Below are 10,295 nucleotides of genomic sequence, written 5' to 3'. Positions count from 1 at the left end.
TTTAATGAGACTGCATGTAAAGAAAAATACCTGCTGATCTACCACTGTCTGACTGACTGTTTTTACTTGTTGTCTGGAATTAAATGCTTTTTCTGTTTTGATACATTTTTATTAGTTTTAATATAGCAGTACAATATACTGTATAAAAAGGCAGAAATACATGGGAGAAGGAAAGTACAATGCACACGGGTTAGATATTTACATAAAGTATAACAAGAGTTGTAAGAAGGCAAATGTGGTAGATAGATTGAGGCATTGGAGGCATAAGATTGCGTTTTATATATATAATTTAAGTAACCATGTGCCCACTAACCCCTTTGAATCAGAACAAGTTATAGAGAAAAGTAATATCGTATGTTGTAAAATATAACAAAGAAAAGAAGGTGGAAATCAAGGGAGAATCCAAAGGAGAAAACAAGGCAGAAAGGTGAGAGTGCAAAAATGTAGGAAGGGGGAAGTCCATTGCATCACAGGTCTTTTATGACTTTATATGTTATACCAGACACACCACACACTGATGATGATAATGGCATATGACCCAATGAAGATCAAATAAAGACGATATAACAGCGAGTCCAACACATAGCCAATTAGCACCCACTGTTCTTCATGTGACTTCAGCTGATGCCTATTTTCTAACATTTGTCTCACCATACGAAGATTCTGGCTGATAACTCCCAGTTGCCTTTCTGCACCAGGGTACAGAGCTTCTGGTGGGAGCAGTTCCAGCACTGGTAGTGAGAAATCCTTGTGCTCTATGGAAAGAAACAGACAATATAATGTCAGTATGTACAGTGCCTTGAAAAAGTATTCACACCCCTTGAAATTTTCCACATTTTGTCATATTACAACCAAAAATAAAAAAAGGAATTTTATTGGGATTTTATGTAATAGCACAAAACAAAGTGGCATATAATTGTGAAGTTGAAGGAAAATGATAAATGTTTTTCAACATTATATACAAATAAATATGTGAAAAGTGTGGCGTGCATTTGTATTCATGCCCCCCCCCCCCCCGAGTCATTACTTTGTAGGACCCTTTTAGCTGTAATGCCCTGTACACACGATAGGTCCATCAGATTAAAACGGTCTGATGGATTTTTCCATCAGTTATCCGATGAAGCTGACTGATGATCAGTCGTGCCTACACAACATCAGTTAAAAAAACGATCGTATCAGAATGTAGTGACGTAAAACACAACGACGTGCTGAGAAAAATTAAGTTCAATGATTCCAAGCATGCGTCGACTTGATTCTGAGCATGCGTGGATTTTAACCGATGGACGTACCCATCAGGAAGTTGGCCTGGGCAAACTGGCCAGTAGAAGGGGCTGATGCTCCGAGCGCGTAGCCTTGGTTTCCCAGCCTCTCCTCCCTAGATGTCTCTCTGCTTCTGCTGACGTCATCTCCTTGCGTTCCATGACAACCCAGGCAGACTTCCTGATGGCCACATGACAGACCTCAGCCATCACCAGCCATACCCGTGGATGCTTGTGGACGTTCGGATGCCGGACTACATCTATACCTTACCCCCACACAGATGAGCCTGTTTTTTTTTTTTGGATCCAACAAAATTTTATTTAGTTTGCAGAGGTACAAAGTATGCAAGGTCCCCTTGACATTGCGGGGACAAAATAATAACAAAGGTTAAGATAACCAATACTCATAGAGTATCCATAGACAGGAGGTAGACCCCCCTCCCCCAAAACCGTTTCAAACATCACCATCCCGACAAGTAGCACCGTCCCCATCTCACCCCACATTGATGCCCAAAAGTCTATCCATCACCAGGTCTACCGGGGCCAGACCCGGCACATCCAACCACTTTGCCCATAATTTCTCAAATTTGTGGGTATTACCCCTGTGTTGATACATTACTTTCTCCATCCTCAGCACCAGCCCGATATTATTAATCCATTCAGCCAGAGTCGGAGGAGCCTCAGCCCTCCAGCGAACCATAATAAGTTTCCTTGCTTGGAACAGAACCCTGTGTATCGCCTCTCTGTCCGCTTCCTCCCACTCGTACTCCTCCAGAGCCCCCAAGAGACAAGCCCTCGGGTCCTGTGGAAGAGCCACGCCAAATGCTGAATTTACGGTACTCACAACTCCCGCCCAATACGTGTGGAGCTTTGGGCATCTCCACAGCATATGGATCAGATCACCATGGTCTCTTTTACACCTGGTACAGGTTGGGTCAAGCTGTGGATTCATCTTATGGAGCCTGTGTGGGGTATAATAAGTGCGCAACAAAATATACAGCTGTGTAAGCCTCTGTGAGACATTCAGCGAACATTTGCCTACTGCCTGAAAGATTTCTTCCCATTGTTCACCATCCAGCTCCCCCGCATCCGCCTCCCACCTTTCCCGTATCTTCAGGGGATGCTGCTTCATCACGTACTGTAGCAGAATGGCGTAACACTGGGAGATAAAGCCTTTTGATGTCCCAGCATCCCCCAGAAGATCAAAAGCAGGGGTCGGCGACAGGCACCACTCAGAAGAGCGACTCTGTGCCGCCACTGCGTGCCTCAACTGCAGATAGGAGAAGTGCATAGACTGGGGCAAGCCAAACGCCCCCTGCAGTGCAGAGAACGTGCGGAGCACCCCGTTACGGAATATGTGTGTAAGGTGTGTGATCCCATACTGTTTCCACCTGGCCCCGGACTGCAACTTGGCCAATTCAGTGTATGTGCCGTTCTGCCATATAGGGCTGTATTTCGTGTAACCCTCCCGTTTTGAACGTACTTGACCTTATTCCATACCTTCTGGATTAAACTAAAAGTGGGGAGCTTCTTGTGCGGTTTAGCAAAGGCCTGCGCCTCCAATGCCTCAGGGATCGGACTTCCACCCACGGTGTGCTCCATAAGCTTCTGAGCCGAGGATCTCACCGCCGGCCGAAACATACCAACCAGCTGCTGCATCTGAGCCACCAAATAGTACAGCCGGGGGTTTGGTAGCGCCAATCCCCCGCCATCTTTAGGTCTCTGTAGGTGTTCCAGTTTAATCCTAGGAGTCCTATCTTTCCATATGAGGCCCCGGAAAATACTATTCACTGTATGAAAAACCTTCAGGGGTATAACCATGGGGGTGTTGTGTAGAAAGTACAACAGTTGCGGCATGAGTATCATCTTGATAAGATTCACCCGGCCGGCAACTGACAGGAGTAGGGCCTTCCAAGTCTTAACTTTGTCTCTAAATTTCAGTAGTAGGGGAGAGATATTTAGATGAATGAAATACCGTGGCCTAGCAGTGATCTGTACTCCTAGGTACTTGAAGGACGAAGTAACGGGTATGGGGCATACGGGGGATGAGCCTGTTTTTAATTTATCTCTTGTAAGTGCAATACTTACCATTGCTGAATAAATCGTGTATATTAACTTACACTCAGGTGGGGCTTCTTGTGTTCCTCCCTCTTCCAGTCAACTATGACCAACTTCCATGTCCCTGCTGAAGAAATGCATCCCCACAACAGGACTTTTTATGGCTTTCTTTAAACAATGGCTTTCTTCTTGCCACTCTTCCATAAAGGCCAGATTTGTGAAGTGTACGACTAATAGTTGTCCTGTGGACAGATTCTCCCACCTGAGCTGTGGATCTCTGCAGCTCCTCCAGAGTTACCATGGGCCTCTTGGCTGCTTCTCTGATTAATGCTCTTCTTGCCCGGCCTGTCAGTTTAGGTGGGCGGCCATGTCTTGGTAAGTTTGCAGTTGTGCCATACACTTTCCATTTTCGGATAAGTGATTGAACAGTGCCCTGTGAGATGTTCAAAGCTTGGGACATTAATGAACTTTGGCACTATAGTTCCTATGTTTGGTAAATCAGCGTTATTGCTGCCCACTGTTGCATTTTAGGTGGCCTTGCTACTCTTTATGTTGATCTGGATGCCAAGTGTAATTTTATGCCTAGTCTTTACTGTTGATCACTCTGTATGCCAAATTGTGTTACTGTCAGTGTTAAACCATGCTTGCTCCCTTACCAACAATATCAGATGACAATATATTATGTTTGTCTTTACTAAATTGTTTAGTGTCTGTTTCTAGTGCTACTACTGAGAACCAAGCATCACTTTTGGTGATTTTTCTGTGATATTGCATGTTTATACTTTCAACCTAGTGTGTCAGAGGGGGTGAAGTTCTTGAGGGAGTTGAGGCAGAGAACAAGGGATCCATCCCAACCAGCATTACAGGGGTATACAGGTACATGAGCGGATCTATGAATATTCATATGGTCTGCCTAGTCTCAATGCTACATTGTATTCAGCTCTCATTCCTGTGTTCTATACTCATGAAAACCTGCTGATCTTACTACTGACCCTACTACATTTGACACTTTTCTTCAGATTACCCTTGTCTGTTATGTCTGCTACAAATTTTTGTTACCAACCCCACCTGGACTCTTGACTAGTGATAAACACAATTACATTTTAGGGGTTGAAAGTATGGTTGAGAGAATAGCAGCTGTGACCGTTATCATTTAGAATATGCCTTGAACTTAACTGATTTAGGAAATGTTTAAATTGAGGGGTTTAGTTCCGCTTTAAATGTGTGAGATACTGTATGTGAGCATTCACAGTGCATTGTAAGAGCCAGACAGGTTGCAAATTTAAAGCGGAACTAAACTTATCAATTTAAACATTTCCTAAATCAGTTACATTCAAGGCATATTCTAAATGATAACTGTCACAGCTGCTATTCTCTCAACCGTACTTTCAACTCCTAAAATGTGATCGTGTGTATCACTATGATATTAAACATAGGCTAAGATGGCAGCTTCCTTGGATGTAAATGTAGCACTACCCCCGAAGGAGCTACTGGTTTGTTTTGGGTGGCTTGTTACCTCTGTATCTCCACCATCTAGGGTACTTAATGAGAGTTATAATAAAGGAAATGTCCACACACCAGGTGTCTTTCTGTGCTTCTATTACCCAGCCGGGTAAAAACGATCAAACAGTGGAAAGGTGAAGGGATAGCAAATAGAAGACAGCAGACCAGGTGTAACTGCATACGGGTAAACAGTCCTGCTTCCAACAATACTTTACTTTGCCACTCCAGCTGGAGTGGGTGTAGCGCACCTGGACAGGCCTCTCTCACCAGCCTGGCAGCTAGAGTGTCACTCGAACTTAGGATCAAGTTTCTGCCACAGACCCTCCCAAAAGAATGGAGACAATTATGGTCCAGAATCCTCTCTCTGTAGATTCAGAACCCGGATCTCCTTCAGGTAGTTCTTTTGCAAGTTAGCGACTGACAGGCAACCAACATCCAGCCTGTCAGATCCCAGGTAGTCCCCGATAAATGGACAGACCCCTCCTGGAACACCAGCCTCGTGCTTGGTATCCTTCGGCCAGGCTCCTCATCGTCTAGCCTCCTCAAATTGGACGGACAGCTCAGGACCCCTTCAAGTTGGGGACCCAAGCAAACACTGGGCCCGCACAGCAGATCAGTTGCTCCTTGCCAACGTGGTCCCGGAGCCAGAAACACTGCTACCCACGCACACCCCGGCCAGGAGGGCCATATGCGGGGGTGTCGTGGAATGGCTACCCCAATGATGGGCGCCACACGAGGAAGAATGAACGAACCTCGAGGCAATGGCATCTGCCCCCTTTATACCCCTCCCCAGCATGCACAGCGAGGCGGCCAACTTCTCACTGGCCGCTAAGGAGTGGCACTCAGAAGCACTTGACCCCACTGCTGCCACCTGCCGTCCGGAGGGTGGCCTGAGTCCCTGGACGAAATGTTAGCCCACAGTACAGCCAAGCTAGAGCAGAGACCCAAATTTAAACAATCAAATGAATTCAGAGCCAACTATTTCTCTGAATTCCCCCCTAAATTTAACATAGCACCAGCTCTAAAAGTAGCTTGGCGCTACATAAAGAATAGGAGGGCTTAGTTCCACTTTAATGAGGCAGTTTAAGTAAAATAAATCAACATTTGAAATTACTCCTGAAAAATGAATTTTTACTTTCTACTATGAAAAAAAATTGCTCTTTGCATTATTAAACAAGCTGGATAGTTTGATTAAAATTATGTGATGACGTTACCTGTGTTAATAACTTTGTCATGGCAAGGACTGGGTGGCGCCATTCTTGGTGCATCATTTTCATTGGTAGGATGGAGTATGTTATTATTAGTGATAGGGTTTTCATCACTGATAGGTGCATCAGAGTAACAGACTAGCTGAGCTAGAAAACCTAAGACAAAGCGTTTCACCCAGCTTGGCACCGAGCCACTCAGCGTTCCACGATGCAGTACATGAGTGATAATCACTGTCTCCAGCAAACTGAGCACAAGCAAAGCCAGGCAAACTGAGAAGTAAATACCTGTGAAATACAAAAATTATACATGATCGTCTGATCTTATACATAATGATATTATGGTCTCCTCAGCTTTAACCATCCAACTGTACAATGTATTTTAGTGATGCAACCAATCCAAACATAACAAATGATAATAGGTTGGGTTAAAAGCTGAAAGTTAGGTACTGTATTCATATTTTTGTAGTTACATCTTGGACCAATGTAAGTATGCATGTGTATTATCTGGAAGATCCCCCTGGAAACTGGAAATCAATGTATTGGCACAGCTTCTACAGCTTCCTCGGTTCTGTGCCAAGCGGCTGCCCTGCTGATTAATGAACAGTTGAACACAGGTTCACAGGCTCACTCGGCAATGGCATCATTCAGAGAACTTGTGTTTAGAACAAACCTTAAGCTCATTCCTAACCAAACCTAAATAAATGAAAACCATAATGTATGTAGGCAGGTGCATATTGCTGTCTGCACTGCAGGTGGTGCTCAACCGCCGAGGCAAAGCAGAGGGAGAGGAAGTCATGGGGAACAGGGTTCCTCAATGGGTTCCTGAGTCACTAAAGCAGGGATCCGATTGGATACTGGCTACCCATGTGACTATGGTGGCCATCTTAGGTGTGGCAGAGTCTATTTAAGACCCTGGCCCCTGGGTTTGGCGCACTTTTTGTGAGTGGGCAATGTAGGTAAAGGTACCCCGTCTGTTAGGGACAGTACTAACAATAGAAAAAGGTTCCTGACGAGAAGGGAAAGCTTAGGGTTACCCCTCTTAACAGATGCTGTCAGTTTGGCTGGAATCTACTTATTCACATCTTTGGAAACTGTGAGTGTACCCAGCTGGGTAGCTATCCCACTGGGTCTATTGTGAACTGTTGCTGCATTACTTCAATACAGATTTTATATTGCACCGGACTGTGAAAATGATTGCCTCTGCACCACGCTGCAACCCACCTTCATGCAAACATGTTAAATAACCATATACCAGTTGGCATGCAAATGATTCTATTAATTAAATTTTCAACTCCCGCTGACATTTAAAATTAGAATGAGTATTTGGTAAATTAAATGTGAGTAGGAGGGTGGCTGATGTAGATAATCCTGGGTTGTGTAAAACCTGTGGGTAGTCAGTGTGTGTGTGTGTGTGTGTGTGCGTGTGTGTGTGTGCGTGTGTGTGTGTGTGTGTATATATGTTTTAGCAACCCACATTAAGTAAAACCATTAAAATGGGCTGTGTAGCACCAGAACAATCATCTGTTTCATCCACTAAGAGGATTCTTACCAATCAATGGAGTACCATTGGCTGTACTCGGTAACAGGTCATTCATAATGAGCAGAAACACAGTGTATCCCAAGAGCAACGTCATCTTAAAGGAGGCTCTGTCAGTGCTGTGTGGTGGAAGGAAGAAGCTCAGGATGTCAATCAACATCAGAAAGGCACTGGGGACGAGCAGATTCACCACATACAGGATAGGACGGCGTCTGATCACCACCTAAATTGAAGTAGGCAAGACAGGCATATAACTTACAAAGAAATCATACCACTTTATGTGTGGGTGAATTTCCTGACTTTGATTTTGTTTGCATACATAGATGTTTCAATGACATTTTAACTGGATGCATAAAAAAAATAGGATAAGCTTTATTTGAACTTTTACATTAAGACCAAGAAAGCTATAAAAGCAAATAATAATTGGTTAGCTCAGTTAAAGTTATTTCTCACCCTGAATGTGATTACATCCCATTCATCAACGCCAAATTTCAGAATATCAGGGTTTCCTTCAATTCTGAGGAGTTCCCACTCTCCACTGGTCTCAAGGTACTGAAGTGAGTTTTGAAGAATTTGCTCTACTGGAAGAGCCAGTCCAAGCCGCACATCTCTCACTGAGTAGGAAAGAAAATACGCGATTACAGAACTTTGGATGTTGGCCTGTCACAACTACGATTTTTTTTAACTGAGTCTCATGAAGGGTGCTTAGGCTTTTGCCAGCAGCTCTAAGTTTCTGTGTTTGAAGGGCATCATCCTTCCATAAAATATAACAGAGTCTAGGCATTTCTGAGCATAGCTAGGATAGTTTAGGGACTTTTATACTGAGTAACGTTCTGACAACACATACAATTCAAGCATTAAAGGGGTTGTAAAGGTACCATTTTTTTCCTAAATAGCTTCCTTTACCTTAGTGCAGTCCTCCTTCACTTACCTCATCCTTCCATTTTTGCTTTTAAATGTCCTTATTTCTTCTGAGAAATCCTCACTTCTTGTTCTTCTGTCTGTAACTCCACACAGTAATGCAAGGCTTTATCCCTGGTGTGGCTTGTCGTGCTCGACCCCTCCCTTGGACAACAGGAGAGTTAGGACGCCCACTAACGCACAGCTCCTTTCTCTATCTGCAACGTAGAGAGCGTCCTGCCTCTCCTGTAGTCCAAGGGAGGGGGCGAGCACGACACTACACACCAGGGAGAAAGCCTTGCATTACTGTGTGTAGTTACAGACAGAAGAACAGGAAATGAGGATTTCTCAGAAGAAATAAGGACATTTAAAAGAAAAATGGAAGGATGAGGTAAGTGAAGGATAACTGCACTGAGGTAAAGGAAGCTATTTAGGGGAAAAAATGTTACCTTTACAACCCCTTTAACACTGTGTTTTGTTGTAATTGCTGATTAAAACAATTGAGTTGTTTACACATTTTTTCATTATCCAGTTACAATGCCAAAAAGGACATAGGATCAATAACTATAGGGTGTTGTTGGAGAGATAGGAAAACCTTAGCGACACTAAATCTATAGCTACAAATTGTATAGATACCAGCAACCTGCTCAATGAATGGATGGCTCAGAAAACAATCCATATTATAGATAAATATATAATTTATTGTGGACGTCAATTGTTTGCATAGGGAAAAGAAAATGGTTACATCGCTTTAAATATTTGTTTTACAGCAATAATCAATGCAAAGTGATGTGTATTCCAAAAAATGCAGAACGTTTTAGTGGCTTATTTTAAGGAAACAAAATACAAATTGGATGGTATTCATAGTTTCCAATCAGTACTCTATAAAATACACATTCTGATCTACTCCTTATTGTCCTTTCAATTGTCTAGAATTAGTACTTTAGCCTTTGAGTACTCTTAATGCTTTGCTGTCTTTTCTTCACACTGGCTGTGGTATTCTGAAGAAAGATAAATTCTTACTGATAAGTACAGTAAATAAATAAAAAAAAATGTACCGTTTATAGTTTCCGCTGTAGCAATTTTGAATGTTAAAGTACAGAGTTTACAATATGGTAATCCTCAAAGAGGCGAGGATTATTTAATTTCTGGTGAGAGCATTTAGAGATTCCACTTAACGATTTTTAAATATAATTTTAATGACAGAAAACTAAAAAAAACAGTGCAAGAAAATATTTCCTAAAAAGAGTATTAGAAAATAGACAACAGTAAAATAAATGGGATTAAAATGAAAGGTGCTTAGCAAAGCTTGACTTTGGTTTTTGGTTTTCTATGCAGAGTCCAAGTCACTTTAAAGTCCACTTTTGATGGACTCACTGGGCCTCACAAATTAATCTTACATTCTGGCAGTGATCCAATGGAAGACAAAAACTGCCAGCTGCAGGTATTTTTGGCGGCCCACTAGAGGTTCCACCGCCCTTTCAAAACAATTTAGGATTATGACGTACAAGTCCAGAAGTTTTGTGTCAGTGTTCTGTTTCAAGCATCGGTTGTACCTGTGACAAGCTTCTTGTAGACCCAGTCTGTAAGGATGTATGCAGCAGGTTGAATGATGACTTTAACAGACAGCTTACTCAATGAATAAAGACTCCAGAGGTGTTTTCCAATGCTTCTTTATGCTTCAAGATAACAAGGATATAAACATAGAGGCTTTTCCATAGGTAAATTTCCAATGAAGATACACAGCTCCCGCACTCTGCAGACTTTTCAAGCAACTAAGCAAAGATGGGGTTTAGAGCAGGAAATGGTGGGTGGGAGCTACCAAACTTG

At 42.8% G+C, this 10,295-nt stretch overlaps 1 protein-coding gene across 1 annotated transcript in view; it reads right to left on the bottom strand.

Moving 5' to 3' along the window:
* Window positions 1-647: 647 nt before the first annotated feature.
* The window catches only part of LOC120935692 (5-hydroxytryptamine receptor 3C-like), a 37,552-nt gene continuing 27,904 nt past the window's right edge, over window positions 648-10,295 (bottom strand). Inside the window, exons 6-11 of the mRNA XM_040347745.1 lie at window positions 8,019-8,179; window positions 7,578-7,788; window positions 6,035-6,313; window positions 2,760-3,049; window positions 1,879-2,061; window positions 648-755 (exon numbers count right to left, since the gene is read on the bottom strand). Of these exons, the coding sequence (XP_040203679.1) occupies window positions 648-755; window positions 1,879-2,061; window positions 2,760-3,049; window positions 6,035-6,313; window positions 7,578-7,788; window positions 8,019-8,179 (1,232 nt within the window). The remainder of the gene's footprint in view (window positions 756-1,878; window positions 2,062-2,759; window positions 3,050-6,034; window positions 6,314-7,577; window positions 7,789-8,018; window positions 8,180-10,295) is intronic.

Source organism: Rana temporaria, chromosome 4 (assembly GCF_905171775.1).
Source record: "Rana temporaria chromosome 4, aRanTem1.1, whole genome shotgun sequence".
NCBI lineage: Eukaryota > Metazoa > Chordata > Amphibia > Anura > Ranidae > Rana > Rana temporaria.
This window is presented reverse-complemented; position numbering and strand designations above follow the sequence as displayed.